Raw genomic sequence first — 20,073 nt, 5'->3', positions numbered from 1 at the left:
TAAAATTAGAAACAGACTTTCTCAACCTGATAATAAGCATGTCATCATACATTAATTTAAAATATTTATTGAGCATACATTTATCTTTCACGATAGCGAAAATTAGAGGTATTCGCATGAAAGTCAGAGATAGGTGAAGGATGCCTGCAATCACTCACTAACAGTTGTTTTAGAAGTTTTGGTAAACTTTTGGTAATATATCATGAAAAAGAAATCGAGGTATGACTGCTGGAAAGAAGAAGGCAACATGATCGTTATTTCTATCTGATATGATTATATCATTAGAAAATCATGAGGACCAATTGAAAATACTCAGAATTAACAGAAGTTCACAAAGTGGCCAGGAAATGTAAGAAAGCCATAGCTTTCCTATATACTGATAATAACAATTTGAAGATAAGACAGGAACAGATTTCATTCTCCATCATCGTCATCATCATCATCATACCACAGCAAAACACAGTTAAATACCTAAGACCAACCTTCACAAGAAATGCAGAGAATCTACATGAGAAATATCAAAATTTTACTGGCAGATGTAAACTATTTGAACAAATGGAAATAAATGCTACGTTCTTAGGCTGGATGTTTTAATTATGTCTATTACTCTCAAATTGATGTATAGATCTGGTACATTCTAGACAGGATGCAGGTTCCAATTCAAGTGTCAACTCCTCTGAGAGATCTTTTCTGACCACTGAACTCAGAGAGCACCCTGCTCCTCTAGCCAGCCACTCGTTCTCCACTTCCCCTGTTTTCTTTTTTTATAGCACATATCTCCATCTGAAATGATCTTTTTGCTTTTTTGTCTCCCATCTCCCCCACTAGAAAGTAACTGTCATCAGGCCAGGGGTGTGCCCTTCTTCTCTGCAGTATTCCCAGCGCCTAGAACAGAGCCTGGCACACAGTAAGTGCTCAATACATGTTTATCAAGTGGATTTAACAAAATCACAAGAAAACACCAATAGTATTTTTTTTTGAATGTGACAAAATGGTCCCAAAATTCACCTGGAATACAAACACCCCAGATTATCTTAAATGGTGTTAAAAAAGAAGCAAAAGAGGGGAGACTTGCCATGCTAAATATTAAAACACATTTTAAAGCTGCAACAGTCAAAATGTGGTATGGAGTTTATTTGACAGATAAATGGAACAGAGCAAGCAGCCATGAAATAGACCTAGGACAAATACGAGGATGGAGCACATTCTAAACATTCCAATGTTAAATAAATAAATTATCCAAAATGTTGGGTTGGAAAATTGACTAAATATTAGGGGAAAAATCTATAATCACATTTTATACTATTCTCCAAGTTAAGTGTAAAAATGTTTAGACCCCTATGCCCCCAAGCCAGACATAAAAGAGCATATGTTGTATTATTCCATATTTATATAAGGCTTTAAAAAAAACAGACAAAACTAATCTATGGTGTTAACAGTAAAGGTAGTGGTTCCTTTGGAGGTGACTGGGGGCAGGGTACTCCTGGAACACCAATAAAGTTCTATTTCTTGATCTGGGTACTAGTTACACGAGTGTGTGTTCACTTTGTGAAAATTCATCAAAGCTGTACAAATCTGAACTGAGGACTTTTCCTATATATTTACACTTAATACTTCAATCAGAAGCTTATTTAACAAAAAATAAGTACTAGGCCAGCTGATGGTTCTGGCCAGAGGTCAGGCTTTCCATCCTTAAACATGCATTTCTTCTCCATTTGTGTTCTGAGAAGAGGGAATAAAGGTCTGTGGTGAAAAGCTAAACTTATCTCATTGTAATCAATTAAGCAGGTCCATAAGGACCTTGGGTTGAAACATGTCTGCATCCCTCCACGAGGGATCTGTATCACAGCGGCTCTGAGATTCCCCATGCTGACCAGCACTGAGGGTTTATGTTTCTATGAGAGTTCCCTATGCTCACAGCAGACATTTCACTGTTCTGTGGGTCTCTGAGACATGGCTGAACATTTTAAAAAACACATCACAAAATAGAAAGTCAGTATTCATACTAAAAGCAGAACATCTAAAAGCCCAATCCTTGGGACTTCCCTGCTGGCACAGTGGTTAAGAATCCACCTGCCAATGCAGGGGACACGGTTTGAGCCCTGGTCCGGGAACTAAGCCCGTGCGCCACAACTACTGAGCCCACGTGCCACAGCTACTGAAGGCCGCGCGCCTAGAGCCCGTGTTCCGCGTCAAGAGAAGCCACTGCAATGAGAAGCCCATGCACCGCAAGGAAGAGCAGGCCCTGCTCGCCACAACTAGAGAAAGCCCGTGTGCAGCAACAAAGACCCAACGTAGCCAAAAATAAATAATAAAATAAATAAATAAATAAATAATTTAAAAGCCCAATCCTTGATCCCTGCCCAGACCTTAAATATAAGTGTTGCTCAACTTCTGACTGCATCTATGAACATCTTAGTAACACCTCAAGCCAATGAGCTCCATGAGGGACATCACATGGGCGGGATACAATCCAAACAGCCCTTACGATCTAGTTCACTGTCAATTATAAAAGCATATGCCATAAAACTTTGATTTCACTCTTGGCTTTTGGTATCGTTAGAAAAAAATCTTTGCTTGTGGAAGGGTATTTCTTGTCCAGAAAAATCTCAAAGCGCAAATATATAACCATATACTTCTGGACTAGTTTGCATAATAGTAACAACAATAAACATAGCAATAATAACATCTGATACTTGTTGAATAAGTATGTTGTGCCAGTCCCTGTGATGTGTGATTTCCTGGTAGTATCTAACTTAATTTTCCCAAAAGTCCTAGGAGATAAACATTATTGTCCATTCATTTTACAGATAAAGAAAATGATATATGGAGAGGTCAAGTAACTGACTAAAGGCCACAGAGCCAGAAAGTTGCATTTCACAACCTGCACAATTCTGCTCGTATTGAAATGTTTGCGACTTTGTACTTTGGGTACTTTTGCCAGTGAAACCGGTAACTACGGATGTTTCTGAAAATTCCAAGTTAGTCTTAGCCATTCACATGTTTGTAAGTAAAGGAAAGGCTAACCATAATGTGGAGTATTCATTCAGAAGAAATCTTAAGTTAGTTGATTAGTTCCTTTTTCTTTATGAACAGATTTCCACCGAACTAACAAAATTTTATCTTAAGGGTTAATATTGGTCTTCTTGCAGCAATTTTGGGGATTTATGGAATATATGACTTGTGAGGGATCATTAAAAATAGAGGAATTCCGTTTAAGCAAAGCCTTAATGAAGGATGGGGACAGGATCTCTGCTGCCCGATGGGAACTTGCTGTGAGGATTAGGTCATTGCCATGGGTAAACAGCATACCATTCGGCTTTGGTGTCCCTAGAACTCACCAACAAGGAAGGAAAGTCTGGGCTGTTTCAAGAGAGCTGCTTTAGAGACTTAGCTTCTCTCAAAGGCAACTTATATTTCCCTTTGTATATTGTTCCCGCTCTCCTTTTTTTTTTTTTTTTTTTTTTTTTGCGGTACGCGGGCCTCTCACTGTTGTGGCCTCTCCCGTTGCGGAGCACAGGCTCCAGACGCGCAGGCCCAGCGGCCACAGCTCACCGGCCCAACTGCTCCACGGCACGAACCCGCGCCCCCTGCATCGGCAGGCGGACTCTCAACCACTGCGCCACCAGGGAAGCCCCCCGCTCTCCTTTTTATAAGTAGGATCGATCACTTAAATTTCCAATTCCTGAAATTACTCATCAGTGCCTTCTACTCTCATTTGCTCCAGATCATCTCAAAATGCCAAATGCACTTTATCATTCCAGGATCTAGCAATGCTTTGGTGGACAGTATGTTTTTGTATAATGAGACACTTACAGTCATTGATTAAAGACACACATACATAAGCTCTGGTCTTCTAAGGTTCAGTTTATTGTTTGGAGTCATGGAGCCCACTGATATACACACCAATATCTTTGTTTACTAGTCAGTTCCTGTCCTATGGCTCTTGGTACAGACCTGACCTTTCTGAAATGCTTGCTCTCCGTTCCCTTCCTTCCCTCCTGCTGCCCCCCAAAATACCTTTAGAGCAGAGTCATGATCCTGTCACAACCCTCCTCTAGCCCCACATCTTCAGTGGCTGACCACTGCTCAAACATTAATCCAAAGGATGGAGTCTGGGATGAAAGGTCTTCCACGGTCTGGCCTTATCCTACAGTTGCAGCCTCAAATTCAATGTCACCCTCACTTTCTTAGAAGACATTGTGTCCAGACACATCTCACATTACCTCCTTCTCTGAACCTTAGCTCATGCTGCTCCTTTGGACTGAAATGTTCTTTTCCCTGTTTCTTCTGATAAAGGCCTACCCATCCTCTAAAACAGGGGTTGGCAAACTACAGCATGGAGGGCTACGCTGGCAACTGCCTTTTTTGTAAATCAAGTTTTATTGGAACAGAACCATGCCTCCTCAAACACCTATTGTCTATGGTTGTTTTCTCGCTATGATGGCAGAGAAGTTGCACCTGAGACCAAATGTCTTGCAAAGCATAAAATATTTACTAAATGGCCCTTTCCCAGAACAGGTTGCCAACCCTTGTACTAAAAGCCCAGTTTACACAGCATCTCTCCATGTTCCTCCTCAGATTATTCTGTTAGAAGTAATGTCTCCATACTTTGCACTTCCGTAGTGCTGAGTCTCTCTCTTTTTTTTTTTTTTTGCGGTACGCGGGCCTCTCACTGCTGTGGCCTCTCCCGCTGCGGACCACAGGTTCCGGACGCGCAGGCTCAGCGGCCGTGGCTCACGGGCCCAGCCGCTCCGCGGCATGTGGGACCTTTCCGGACCGGGGCACGAACCCGTGTCCTCTGCATTGGCAGGCAGACGCTCAACCACTGTGCCAACCAGGGAAGCCCATGCTGGGTCTCTTTATCAAAGTCTTCAAAGGATTCTCAAACAGACTGTAAATGCCTCGGGGGCAGGGACCACAGCTTCACATCTCTGTATTGCATTGCACAGAGGGGGTGTGCTTTATAGATATTCATTAAAATGCTTAATTATTTTGTAGGAATGTCAAGTCAGATGAAGAGCAATGTTTTACTTAATCAGATTATAGAACTACTAGATTAAGGAAGAAACAAATACTGATCAAGGAGACAAATTTTGCCCGTAAAGCAAAATAAACATTCGTGTGACTATCCGGCACAAAGGAAGCTGGAGGAGTAGGGCTATGTATATTTCCTAAGGACATGAATGTCGACTCAATTCAGACAGAAGAAGTAGACTTCTCCCACACTGACATGTATATGATTCTGATTCAAGGAATAGTGTCTGACTTGGGAAAAGGATAGAGTAGAATTAGGAGATGCCGAAAGTCCTTTCAAGAGCTGTTGAAGCTTGGCTATAACAGTTGGATGGGAGCTAACAGAGGCAGCCCACAACTAGCAGCAGAAAAGAACTTTATCTTCTAAAGCTCACCCCTTCAGGGATTTATTAGAAGAATTAAATGTTTAAAGGAAGAGCAGAATCTGACCGGAGCTCTGCTTAATGCGAGAAGGGAAAAGCGTGCTCAGTTTCTCCTGCAGGGAAGAGGGGGGCCACCCTAGAAGGCCGATTTCCCATTTCCGAAGCTTTAACTCTTGAGAGAAAGTAGGGGACCTTCCGAAGACAGCACTGACAATGGAGCAGCAAAGCATGGGCAGCCTTAGCTGCTGGTTAAGAAAGTCTGGAAGTTATGGTTTTTCTCGGCTGTTGCTTCTTTCCTTAAGTCAACTGTATTTACTAAATGTCGTTTAAACCTTAGAGATCTCTTCTTGAGGCTTAACTTGTATTAATTCCCTAATGTGGAAGCTCAGTGATCTAACACACCGCAAAAAGCCAAACTTTGCTTCAAAGAGGGAAGGCTTAGAGGCACTTCCGAGTGGGTTAGGGAGTGGATGGATTGAGGACAGCTTTATCGATGCTGGACGCACAGATAATGGGTTCTGAGCTATTACCCTAATCCAGGTAGGAGACCTGGGAGCGATTAGCAGCCCTGCTGAAGATGCTGTCTGCAGGTGCTGCTGGGAGATAATGTTATTCTCCCTGAAGGGACAGGGCTGTCAAACCACTTCCATAAAAATCTAAGACCCAGCCTGCTCGACAGCTGTTTCCTGCATTTGAGGAAAGCATCCCATTAGTGCAGAAAAGCAGGTGTGGGTGCTTTGCGTATGTCTGAGACAGATGATATAATTAAAAACAAAGGCAAATCTCAGCTTAACTCCTCCCCACAAAACAAAAGGCAAATCCAAGTACAAAGAGGCAAACTCAGTCTTACATTTCCAGGCAACTAGGTGCTAACTAAAAAGCAGAAAATGTGAAAACACAAGGAGCATAAGCAGGTGGGGCAGAATTGGTTCCGGTGTCTCTGAAAGCTCTTCAAGGCAGAGCGACTGTAAAAGTAAAAAGAAAGCCCATGTAAACAGACGCGAGGACATCAGAGCTTTCCTAAATCAAAGGGAGGAGTGCTGTCAGACACCAGGTGGAAAGTATGTAATGCAAAATTAAGTCTAGCAGTGCTCAAACAAATAACAGCATCTTTCCACTGTCTCTCTGGCACGGGATCTTTGGCAAAGACTTGGTTTTAGACAGGAATCATAAAAGCCTGTTGCTGAAGAGAAGGCAAGAACTGAATCCAAGTGAAAAACCAAATGCTCAAGGATCACCCTCTCTCGTGTGCCAGCATTGATGAGGAACCTCCGGCCGCGAATCAGGATATCAGTCTGAGATGTTTCCTGGGGCTGCCACTACCTGTAACAGGTAACCGAGAAGGGTCACGAAGCCCATCTCAGCAGCCTTTCCTGATGCTTGAAAGCAGGCCCTGTTGTATCACCTGCTTAAATACCCTTTTAAAAACACGCTTGAAGTGTTGGTAAGGATGTGGAGAACCTGGAACCCTCATGCGTAGCTAGTGGGGATAGAAAATGGTGCAGCCACTGTGGAAAATAGTGCAATTCCTCAGAAAGTTAAACACAGAATTATCACATGACCCAGCAATTCCACTCCTAGGTATATACACAAAAGAAATGAAAGCAGGGACTAAACAGATACCTATACAGCAGCATTATTCACTATAGACAAAAGGTGGAAACGACCCAAATGTCCATCAACAGATGAGTGGATACAAAAATGTGGTAGATACATAAAAAGGAATTAATTTCTGACACATGCTACAACATGGATGAACCTTGACAACATTATGCTAAGTGAAATAGTCCAGACACAAAAGGACAAATACTGTATGATTCCACTTGTATGAGGTACCTAGAATAGGCAAATTCATGAGACATAGAATAGAATAGAGGTTACCGGGGGTTTGAAATAGGGGAAAATGGAGAATTATTGTGTATTAGGTACAGTTTTGGGGATGATAGAAAAGTTCCGATAGTGGTGGTAGTTGGACAACATCATGAATGTACTTAATGCCACTGAAGAATACAGTTAAAACTGTTAAAAACATAAATTTTACGTTTACATATATTTTACCACAATTTTTTTAAAAGGAGAAAAAAACCACATGGTGTTTCATTTCTCCAAAATGCTCCACACTTTTTAAGAGCTGAACGTTCTTTTAGACGCTAGCTTCAGAAGAACGCTGTTGAGGCAGACGGTGAAAGTCTAGTGACTGAGACATAACTCTGGCAAGCTAGCCCAAGGATTTCCAACATGAGGGTAGGCCAAATGATTGTCGGCAAGTTTGAAGTAACAGTGGGGGGCAGGGATGGCACAGTGTGGAGGGGACAAAAGGCTGTGAGGAATTAGAACATATTTTTCTTCTCATGGTGATAGGGAGGGGGGCAGAGAAGGCACAGGTCCTCCTCCATGCCCCAGCTATGTTTTTCCTGCCAATGGCCACGGGTGTATACGTAGGTCATGAACAAGGACTGAGCCTGGATCTGAGACCTGACTCCACCACTCATGAACTGTTCCCCTCAGCAGGTCCCTCAACCAGGCTGAGCTCAGCACCTCAGCTCTAAATGCAGATCCTGATAGGACCCTGCCAGCCCACCACCACTGTGAGAGTGCTGCATTACACGAAGCAGGCAGACCCAGGATTCCTACAGTCTACGAGTAACACACGACCCCAGTACCGTAAGTGAGGTCTCGTGATCAAGGTGGGCTAAGGATGCCTGAGCATAGACCCCCAAAATGGCTTCAGGAGAGCCAAGGCCTGCCTTGATTTCTGTATCCCCACTACTCACCCCAGTTGCTGGCGCCTGGAGGGTACTCGAGGGAAGGAGTGTCTAAGTCTGGACTGTTTGTCTTCAAGGGGTACACAGACAAATTACAATAGATAAATTACAATAAAATAAAATATGGTGAGTGCCAAACTGGAGATATGATCAAAGTCCTATGGGAGTCCAAAGGAAAAATCTCTCTTTGCTTTTCCTTTTATCTATCTGTCTTTTATTCTTCTGCCATGTATTAAGAAAGCAAGCAAGGACTGCAGATTGATTTATAATGTCGTGTTAATTGCAGGTGTACAGCACAGTGATTCAGGTATATATCTATTCATTTTCAGATTCTTTTCCCTTATAGGTTATCACAGAATATTGAGTAGAGTTCTCTGTGCTAAACAATAAGTCCTTGTTGTTTATCTATTTTAGATACAGTAGTGTGTATCTGTTAATCCCAAACTCTACTTTATCCCTCCCCCCACCTTTCCCCTTTGGTAACCGTAAATTTGTTTTCTATGTCTGCGGGTTTCAAAGAAACCATTTTCTGATTAGAATGAGGTCATCACAGGGGAGATGCTGAACACACGGGTTCACTTGTGTTTCTTTCTTTGTTCTGCTGGGAAGAAGGAATTACTCCTAGAGAGACAGTTGGCGGGTGGTGGGGCAGAAGGACACATAACTAGAGCAATTAATTTAAATCAGGAGGGAAGAGATATGGGAACATATGTATATGTATAACTGATTCACTTTGTTATAAAGCAGAAACTAACACACCATTGTAAAGCAATTATACCCCAATAAAGATGTTAAAAAAAAAAAATGATGTAAAGACAGACAACCCTAAAAAAAAAAAAAAAAAAATTTAAATCAGGTAGGCTTTTGATGTCTAAGAAGAAAGGTACAAATTTTTACACTTGAGCCAGCATAATCCTAGAGGCTTCTGGCAATGGGTGGAAGAGAAGGCTGTTTTCTATTTAGCCATTACAAGGAAAAGCAGAGTTTTGTTAAGCAGCCATTGATAAATATTGGAACCTTGAGATAAGAAAGGGAAACTATGAATTAAGCCCTTGCCATGCTAGAAGCTTTATGTTATCCTATTGAATCCTTGCATACCTCTAGGAGGTAGTGGTTTTGTATCTACTCCGTGTTGCCACTTGCCCATACACACTCAGAGGAAACCTCTCGGACAGCAGACTGACAGCATACTGAGGTTTGTTCCATTTTAAGGAAAGGTAAGTGTCTTAGTCTGTTTGGGTCACTAGAGCAATAGATCACAGACTGGGTGGCTTGTACACAATAGAAATTTATTTCTCACAGTTTTGGGGGCTGGGAAGTATAAGATAAAGGTGTTGGTAGGTTCAGTGACTGATGAGAGCCTACTTCCTAGATGACTCTTTTCCCTGCAACCTGCCATGGCAGAAAGGGGTCAGGGATCTCTCTGGGGCCTCCTTTATAAGGGCACTAATCCCATTCATGAAGGTTCTGCCCTCATGACCTGATCATCTCCCAAAGGCCTCACCTCCCAATACCACCACCTTGGAGGTTTCAACAAATGAATCTGGGAAGGATGTGAGCATTCAGTCTACTGCAGTAACTGAAGGAAACCACTTACTATACTTATAATAAACAAATATTCATTAACTTTATAAATGTAAATTGACAACTAAGGATAATCAGTCACTGGAGCAAAAACAAAAACAAGGGCAAATTACAATAAAAATTCTTAAAAGTTAGTTATGTAAAGAAAATTCCTTACTTTGATAAGAGGTGTCTATCAGAATCTTCAGCAAACATCTGTTAGAAGCATTCCCATTGTCAGAAACATGATAAAGAAGTCCACTATCAATATGATTATTCCAAAAATTTTTAGAGGTTTGAGTCTCTAAGTGCAACAACATATGAAAGAAATAGGAGGTAGAGTACTTCAAGGGAAGATAACATTATCTACAGATATCACACGATTTTCCACCTAGAAAATCCATGTTAAATAACTGAAAAACAATTCTATTAGAATTGTTAAAAGAGTCTAGCAAGGTGTACAGGTACAAAATAAATAAATAAACTGATTTAATATGCATTAGCACGTGTAATTGGAAATATAATGGAATAAAAATCTTATCCCGTATTAGGAAAAACTATAGCATAAACCTAATAAAACATAAGCAAAGTCTAGGTAAAGACATTTTATTAAAGAACATAAAACAAGGAGATCTACTATGCTCTGGAATCAAAAAAGTCAATATTGTGAAGACAGATTTTTCTTCTTCAAGTTAGTCTGTAAGTTTATTGCACTTTCAATTAAAATCTCAACAGAAGTTTTATAGATTTTGATAAATTGATTTGTAAAGTGTATGTAGAACAAATGTACAAGAAGACCCAAGAAAATTTAGGAAAAAACAAAGCGTTTGGGAAGAGTCAGAGAGTTGACCTACAAAAACTTAAAACATATGAAATTACAGTAATGAAAAAAAATGGTGCTAAAGGAGGAAGAGACAGATCAATAGACCTCAACTGAGAATTCACAGGTATATCTACAGATATTTAAATTTAAAATATATGGTAGAGGTGTCATTTCAAATTAGTGAGGGAAATTTAATAAGCATTATTGGGACAATACTGTCTATTAGGAAAAAGACAGATCCCTACCTCATACTGCACACAAAAATTAATTCCAGATGGATTAAACATTTAAATATAAAAAGAGATTATAAAAGTAATAGGAGAAAATATTAGAGAATAATTTTATAATGTTGGAGGTGGGCAGGTCTTCCTATGTTAGACAAAATCCACTAGCCATAAAAAGATGATTGATAGATTTGACTAAAAAAAGACTAAAAGTTTCTCCACAGAGCAATAGATATCATAAACAGAGTTGAAACACAAGATAAAGATGAATAAACATACATGAAGAGAACGGTTATTATTCATAACATATATGAGTTCTTAAAATCAGCAAGAAAACTACAAACACAATTCTTAGCAAATTCATAGAAGGAGTACAAATAACAACAATGAGTGGTCAGGGAAATGTAAATTAAAAAGGTATACTAAAAATTAAGTACATTCATAATATTTAGTGTTGGTAAAGGTGTGGAGAAATGGTTCTTTCATGAACTTTTGGTGGGGGTATAAATGGGTACAACTAAACGTGGAGAGGAATTTTGCTTTATCTTTCAGAATTTTAAGTGTTCATTCCATTTGACCTATAAATTCTATTTCTAGGAGTCTATCCTATAGAAATATTTATGTAAGTATGAAAGGATACATATTAGGATATTCATGGAAGCACTACTTGTTAAAGAACCATTCTTCAAGTTTTCTTCTCCAAGAATTTGCTGTTTCTTCTAGAAACATCTTTTTCTGTTATTTATCTTGGGTTTTCTCTTTCAGGCTTTTAAAAATGTCTAGTGATCCTTGGTTGTCCATTCATGTTATTTTCAATCATCCGCTGATATTTAAGACAAAAGTGGTGGGAAGGCTGCCTGAGAACTCTGTACACATTGGCTGAGCTTATTAACAGGCCAAGTTCTAAGAGATGGGGTACCAGTCACTCAGCAGCTCCTTCTTCCAATTCCAGAATGAATACTGAGGTCTTGGAGCACCAATCCTCGCAGCCACGCCCTTTTGAATGAGGAAGTCAGTGCCAGCATTCTGAACGTGTGTGTGGGGGCTGCCTGCTCACATACAAGTTTTTTCACTGTTTCCCTGTTTTTCAGCTCCATTCTCCCTTCCTACCTTCCATTTTACCTGCTGTCCCCCAGACTCACAGGCTCATGGGGCTCTGCATGCAGGTCAACCCCTCTTTATCACAGTCCCCTCTGTTACCTAGGCTGTGATTTCCTTTGCTCTATTAGTGAAATTTCCTCCACCTACTCTTGAGAATTTGTTCCAGAAATTTGTTAAAATCATGTAATAGATGTCCCCCCCCCCCGTTTTTTTGGTGGTTGTAGGTTATACCTTCTCTTATTCCTTTAGTGTCATTTTGATGAACCTTGAGAGGAAGGGAAGAAAAACTCATGTATGCAGTCTGCCATCTTGAACCACAAATCGAAAGTATTATTTGCAATATTAGAAAACTGGAGCCAGTCTCAACATTCCTCAGTAGGAAAATGCTTAAATAAATTAGGTTACATCTGTTGTATGGAATATTCTTTACTCAAAAATAATGAATTAGCTTATTATATGCATTGCTATGAAAAGTTATCATGATATAACATTAAAATAAAGGAGTACATTGCAGAAAGTGTATATAGTAACATGAATTTTAGAAAATATATATTTATTTGTATTTCCACAAAGGACTGGAGGGTATACACTGATGTGTTAAGAGTGGTCCTTTATCTCCATCTTTACACTTGAAACCAGTGGATCAAGTGTGAGGTTGGCATGGAAGAAGAATTTCATCTTTTTGCTCTATATCATCTGTATTGTTCAAATTTTTTACAATGCATGTGACTAAATCTTTGGAATTAATCATCATACAGATGTGAGGCATCATATTATTTAAATACTCTAGTCTTTCCCACATAGAAAGCTGCTCAACTAACAAATTAAAGGCTTGCAAATTACAGATGATCCATGATACTTGATTTTTAAAATGCTGACCACTACTTTCATTGTTTAAAACTTTTAAGAAAGCGTGCTTAAAAGTAAAGGTATTGCCAGTTTATTTTAATTTTTTAAAAAAATTTATTTATTTTTGGCTGTGTTGGGTCTTTGTTGCTGCGTGTGGGCTTTCTCTAGTTGTGGCGAGTGGGGGCTACTCTTTGTTGCGGTGTGCGGGCTTCTCATTGTGGTGGCTTCTCCTGTTGTAGAGCACGGGCTCTAAGCACGCAGGCTTCAGTAGTTGTGGCACACGGGGTCAGTAGTTGTGGCTCTCGGGCTCTAGAGCGCAGGCTCAGTAATTGCGGTGCACAGGCTCAGTTGCTCCGCGGCACGTGAGATCTTCCTGGACCAGGGCTTGAACCCCTGTCCCCTGAATTGGCAGGCGGATTCTTAACCATTGCGCCACTAGGGAAGTCTGCCAGTTTATTTTTAAAAGTTTATAAATCTTCAAAAACAAAAAGAATCCCTTCTAAGTCTAAAGCTCTATGACAGTGTAAACATGTTGGCAGGTAGAACATGTCCTGTAGAATCAATTTTTGCTTGGTATGCTTTTATGTCTGATTTCTTAACTGTTACATAATGACATTAGTAAATTGAGCTGGCTGAACTATGCCAAACTTTGATATTTCAGCTAAAATAATTTCACAACATCTTATTAAGGAAGAGGCAAGTAATATAAAATGTCAATCATTTTAATAAAATTAGATTTAACTTTTTATTTCCAAAGAGCAGGGTTCAGAATAATTCAAGTGGAAAAGGAGACTACATAGTTTACAATAGATACACTGGTTCTAAGGTATTTTCCATGAAAAAAAAAAAGATCTAGGAATCTATAATCTACCAGCTAGTCTATATTTTGGAGCAAGTGAAAAATTCAAATAAACACTGAAAAGTGGAGCTCATTTCTGCAGAACTTCATTGGTTTCCAACCTAAAATGAGACAGATAAACATCCTATCTCCTGAAATCTGTGTATCATTAAACGTCGTGATTTCTTCAGCATTGCTCAGAGAAATGGTAAGCATCACGAGGTGCTGAGCTGGCCTGTCTTCCCAGCTACACATGGGCCAGAACCCCTTGTGAGTTACGGCAGGGCCAGGGCCAGAACTCAGGCTTTCAGAATCTGAGTCCAGCAGGTCCAGTTCTTGATGGCCAAACCAAAGAAAGCCATAAACTCAAGAGTCAGGTTGAATGCTCCATCGCTATTTACATATTAGCCAAGGCTTTTGGTATATATGCCTCTTTCTTCTGTGAAGTTTTTGATTTTTTTAAATTGAAATATAGTTGATTTACAATATTATATGTTTCACATGTTCAACATACTGATTCAATATTTTTATAGATTATACTCCATTTAAAGTTATTATAAAATATTGGCTATATTCCCTGTGCTGTACAATATATCCTTGTTGCTTTTTTATTTTATACATAGTAGTTTGTATCTCTTGATCCCATACCCCTATCTTGTCCCTCCCCCTTCCCTCTCCCCATTGGTAACCACTAGTTTGTTCTCTATATCTGTAAGTCTGTTGCTGTTTTGTTACATTCATTCATTTTTTTAAATTGGCGTATAATTGCTTTACAATGTTGTGTTAGTTTCTGCTGTATAATAAAGTGAATCAGCTATATGTATACATATATCCCCTGCCTCTTGGACCTCCCTCCCCCACCATCCCACCCATCTAGGTCATCACAGAGCACTGAGCTAACTCCCTGTGCTATACAGCAGATTCCCACTAGCTATCTATTTTACACATGGTAGTGTATTTATGTCAAACCTAATCTTCCATTTCATCCCACCCTCCCCATCACCCCTGTGCCCACACATCCATTCCCTATGTCTGTGTTTCTATTTCTGCCCTGCAAATAGGTTCATCTGAACCATTTTTCTAGATTCCACATATATTTGTTTCATTTTTTAGGTTCCACATATAAGTGATAACATACAGTCTTTGTCTTTCTCTGTCTGACTTATTTCACTAAGCATAATACCCTCCCGTTCCATGTTGTTGCAAATTGCAAGATTTTATTCTTTTTTTTTATGGCTGAGTAATATCCCACTTTTTGTACCACATGTTCTTTATCCATTCATCTGCTGACGGACATTTAGGTTGCTTCCATATCTTGGCTACTGTAAGTAATGCTGTTGTGAACATTAGGGTGCGTATAACTTTTAGTATTAGTGTTTTCCTCTTCTTCTGATATATACCCAGGAGTGGGATTGCTGGATCATATGGTAGCTCTATTTTTAGTTTTTTGAGGATGCTCCATACTGTTTTCCACAGTGGCTGCATCAATTTACATTCCCACCAACAGTGTAGGAGGGTTCCCTTTTCTTCATATCCTTGCAAAAATTTGTTACTTGTGGTCTTTTTGATGATAACCATTTTGACAGGTGTGAGGTGATAACTCATTGTGGTTTTGATTTGCATTTCTCTGATGATTAGTAATGTTGAGTATCTTTTCATGTGTCTTTTGGCCATCTCTATGTCTTCTCCATGACATTTTTCACAGAACTAGAACAAATACTACTAAAATTTATGTAGAACCACAAAAGACCAAGAATAGCCAAACCAATCTTGAGAAAAAAAAAAAAAAGCTGGAGGCATCACACTCTTTGACTTCAGATTATACTGTAAAACTACAGTCATCAGGCTTCCCTGGTGGCACAGTGGTTGAGAGTCCGCCTGCTGATGCAGGGGACACGGGTTTGTGCCCCGGTCTGGGATGATCCCACATGCCGCGGAGCGGCTAGGCCCGTGAGCCATGACCGCTGAGCCTGCGTGTCGGGAGCCTGTGCTCCACAACGGGAGAGGCCACAACAGTGAGAGGCCCACGTACAGCAAAAAAAAAAACCCCAAAACCAAAATACTACAGTCATCAAAACAGTATGGTACTGGCACAAGAGCAGACACATAGATCAATGGAACAGAAAAGAGAGCAGAGAAATAAACCCATACACTTATGGTCAATAATCTATGACAAAGGAGACAAGAATATACAATGGGAAAAGGATAGTCTCTTCAATAAAGACCTAAATGTAGGACTGGAAACCATAAAACTCCTAGAAGAAAACATAGGCAGAACACTCTTTGACACAAATTGTAGCAATATTTTTTTGAATCTGTCTCCTAAGGCAAAGGAAACAAAAGCAAAAATAAACAAATGGGACCTAATTAAACTTACAAGCTTTTGCACAGCAAAGGAAACCATCAACAAAACAAAAGGACAACCTATTGAATGGGAGAAAATATTTGCAAATGATATGACCAATAAGGGGTTAATATCCAAAATATATAAATAGCTCATACAACTCAGTATCAGAAAGACCAAACAACCCAATTAAAAATGGGCAAAAGGCCTGAACAGATATTTTTGCAAAGTTTTTGATTTTTAAATTTCAATTTTCACATACTAACTCAATAATTGCATCTTCAGTAAATAACTCCAGATCTTTTTTGAAGCAAGCAAAGTAAAGAATGTCCATTTTTAAAAGTCAGAAGACCATGCATGTAAAAACACTTGGAGACTAAAGTACTACACATGTAGCATGACTACTATTATTAACTAAGCAAATAGCCTAGAATAAGTCATTTAAATATTGTGGGTTTTAAACAAACCTTTAAAAATGAGGTGATGAAACCACCTTCTCCAGCACTAATAATACAAGTCCTTCTGTTTTCATAGAAATCTACTTTCTATCTCTGTCAAGTTTGGAGAGTCAGTCATTTGAACAATTCCGAGTATTTCACAAGGCAAATTTGATTTTTATTACTGATAACCCAAAGGCCATTCAGGGAAACAATAGGGCAACTGAAAACACTTGTTAAAGGTGTGCATTTTTAAAAAGCAATGATACACATTCAAACTATTCATTTCCTCTACATTGTGTATTCTGCAGAACAAATGTACGCAGACAGCCAACTAAGTTTTGTGCATCAAGTCAAATTTTTGTACAAAATACAGTTTACATAGCCAGAGATCACAAGGTAAGAAAACCAAAACTTTTATCGTGACCTGGAAGATTGTGGAGAACCCTACTACATACCTCTTTGAAAAATGTTTCAAGACAAGAAAAAAAAGAAAGAAAAATGTTTCAATGTTTGAAAATGTATAATGTGAAATACAGTCATTGGAAAGTTCAAAAATAGCTTGATAGACCTGTGCTCTAATAGGTTACACATAATCTCCAACAATTGCATGCAGTTTAACTTTGAACATATATAGACTTCCCAGAACAGGAAATTTCATAGGATTAGGTGGAATAGGGGATGAGAAAAAGACCATCCCATCCACTGTGCGCTTTAAAAGAATGAATTTTATGGTAGGCGAATTAAATCTCAATAATAGAAGGAAAGAAGAAAAAAAAAAAAAGAGCCTTCTGGGTGATGCTACATCCCAAGTGATGCTTAAGTGCCCTAAACAGGAGGCCCTGTTCATCACTTCTGGAAACTCCTTTCACTCTCGCCTGTTCTTCTATCTCTACTCTCCCCACTCTGGCCACACGGCATCACGTCATACTGTCAGGGACTCTGGACTTCTCATGCACCCCACTGGTCACTGGGCATAAGAAGTTGAACATGATTTTCGGAATCACCCTTCCATTGATTCTGGATACTTCCATCCTCCTCTGCCTCCTCTTCATCTTTTTTAGGGAATTTCAGGGATTTAGGGAATTTGTATTCCACGAAGCTTTGACATACTGACAAGCTCTCTGAGACAAAAGAAAGAGATTGAACATTTGTCAACTGCTAATAAGTGCCAGGGGCTCGGTGGGGTCCTGAATATCTGTTATTCTATGGATTCTCATGAATACTTGTAAGGTCCAGATTCTTATTCCCATATTCTAGATGAAAACACTGAGGCTCTGAGAGCAGTTTCCACTCAGACATCTGGTGGGTAATCACCCAGATTATCTATTTTGCCTTTGGAAGGCACAGCTTAAAAGCCACTTACTGAATAGAACTAATTCGAGCCAGGGAAATTACTAAAAACTACGCAAAGCTCACAAAAAGTGGCATTGTTTGCTGGTGCATTTGAACACAGTCACACTTAAAGCAATCCCTCAAAGAACATTTTCCATTCTAGGAACAGGATGTTTGTGAAGACTTGCTCTTTTAATAGTACAAAAGAAAGGAATCAAAAAGACCACTTTTTTTTCTGCAAATAAAAATAACACACAAACAACTCAGGGGGAAACTAGCCTTATTGCCACTTTGGTGGCTCCTGGGTTTGCCAGAGCAAATGTAATAGCTTTCCACTATTAATTGGGTTTGTTTCGGAGTCCCATCTGCCATCCCTTCCTCCTCTCACCAATAAAACCAAGTGAAGCTAATTTTGGATGCATTTGCCCAGACAAAGATGGAAGAGCTTCAGAATCTAGAGTTCTTGAATTGTCTTCTGGGGTGGTCCTGGTACTCGAATTTATAAAATTAATGATCTCTCAGTTGCTGCAGCCATTGACTGCTGCATGGCCAATGGTGTACCAGAATTGCTCATGGGTGTTATCTCTTGGTAGACTACCACGCTTGGAGATAGACTGCCTGGCTTTGAATCCCAGCTCCACCTCTTCCTTGCTGTGTGACCTTGTCAAGTTACATGATCGCCCTGTGCCTGTCTCCTTATGTATGAAATGGGGAGGGGAATAGCTCCCATCTCCTAGGGCTGTTGAGAGGGTTCAATGATTTAATACCTGTAAAGCACCGAGAATAGTGCCTAGCATATAGTCTGTGCTATTTAAATTTCTGTTAAATAAATAATCAAAAAAAATGTATATTGCTGTTCATTAAATGTTTTTAAGAAATTGCTTTCCTTATACCATTTGTTAACTGATTTGTCCATGTTTACATGAATTAGAATTGCTAAAAATTAACTTGCAGGACCTGATTTGCTTTGCATAAAATCAGCCAGAAACAGAGAAGGAAGAATCAACAAAGATCTCCTTTTGTGGGAAAATGGGTTAAAAATGGTCTCCCAATATTGATGATATTGCCCAAAATGATCGCTGACGGGTTCTGCAGCTGTTCCAAAGACACACACATACTGTTGCCCCAGGCTGATGAAGCAGAAGGAAGAGAAAAATGGCTTTTGCTTTAGACCCCTGCAGAGTGAGAGACTGGACAGGACCACCAACTGCCCCTGTGCCCCTGAAATTCCAACAGAAAAAGACTGGCAGATCTCTTGGCATTTCAAAGAGCCTCCCCTATTTCAGAGAAACAATTTAGGCCATTCCTGATTTCATAGCCTTGTTTCTCTTGGAAGGAAGAAAGACCGGTTTAAATATGTAGATATTAAACATTTCCTCGCAAGAAGGACTTTTTTACTTTCTCCATATCATTTCAAGGGGAGGCCAGGTAGTGCTTTGGCATTTCCCAGGGGCACCTTCTACAGGTCCAAGGACCTCTGGACACTGCCGTGTCACAGTCCTGGAAGGAATAAATCATCTTGTAGGGACAGCTGGTTTCCTCTGGAAAAAGATCAAGCTTACCCAAATAGTTGTTGCTCTTGTACATCTCGGTGATGTTGATTTTTGTGGCTCCTTGAGGAATCTCAACAACTCGGTGGTAGCCCAGGCTGGTGAGGGCATGCTTAAACACGCCCGACACAACCTGACAGCCCGTGTTATCGCCTCCGCACATCCCGCATTTGTCCACGACTTTGTCGGAGCCTAGGTAGTCATCACAGCCAATGCTCTGCAAAGAGGTGGAAAACAAGAGACTCTTGTAGCATATGTCAGGAGCATCCCAGGGAGGAAGGGGAGAGGGGACGACTGAAGATCCGTTGGTGGGTCTCGACCTGAACTTCCTCCTTGCCCCCATCCAGATCCTGTAGATAAGCAAGTTCATTCTTCCCTTGGCTCAACGGATTTCCACTGAGCACCTACTCTGGGCAAGGAACTTCCTTCCTAGGTTATGTGTGAAATGTGCGTTCTAGGGGTGAAGCGGAAGCCACATCAGTAAATAAGTAAGTAAAACAAGCACCCTTGGTAATCAGGAGAAAAATAACACAGAGAAAATACATAAGGAGGGTGTGGGGACTGGATATTTATTAAACAGGTTGGATAGTGAAGTTGTCCTGAAAATCCATCCCCTTGTTGGAAGTTTTTTGGGACTTAAAACTGGAGTTTGTCCTCAAGTCTTCTGTCCTAAACGACAGATGATACAAACACTTAGCCAAGTACCCCCAACAGTAGTGTTCTCAGGCCCTGTTTCTTAGGAAATTAAATCAAATTGGTTGAGGTCTGGGTCCCCACTGGTCACTGTGACTCTGAAAAGCTGAGCCGTTGGGACTTTTGCTTGGCTCGTCTAAAGCATTTCTCCC

At 40.1% G+C, this 20,073-nt stretch overlaps 1 protein-coding gene across 4 annotated transcripts in view; it reads right to left on the bottom strand.

Annotated features, from left to right (window-relative positions):
- THSD4 (thrombospondin type 1 domain containing 4) overlaps positions 1 to 20,073 on the bottom strand; it is a 571,466-nt gene that overhangs the window by 81,442 nt on the left and 469,951 nt on the right. For all 4 annotated transcript variants that reach the window (XM_067752213.1, XM_067752199.1, XM_067752206.1 and 1 more), the window contains one exon: positions 19,241 to 19,445. In XM_067752213.1, the coding sequence (XP_067608314.1) occupies positions 19,241 to 19,445 (205 nt within the window). The remainder of the gene's footprint in view (positions 1 to 19,240; positions 19,446 to 20,073) is intronic.

This window comes from Pseudorca crassidens, chromosome 1 (assembly GCF_039906515.1).
Source record: "Pseudorca crassidens isolate mPseCra1 chromosome 1, mPseCra1.hap1, whole genome shotgun sequence".
NCBI classification, from domain to species: Eukaryota; Metazoa; Chordata; class Mammalia; order Artiodactyla; family Delphinidae; genus Pseudorca; species Pseudorca crassidens.
Note: the sequence above shows the minus strand (reverse complement) of the source record. Positions and strands in the feature narration are given on the sequence as shown.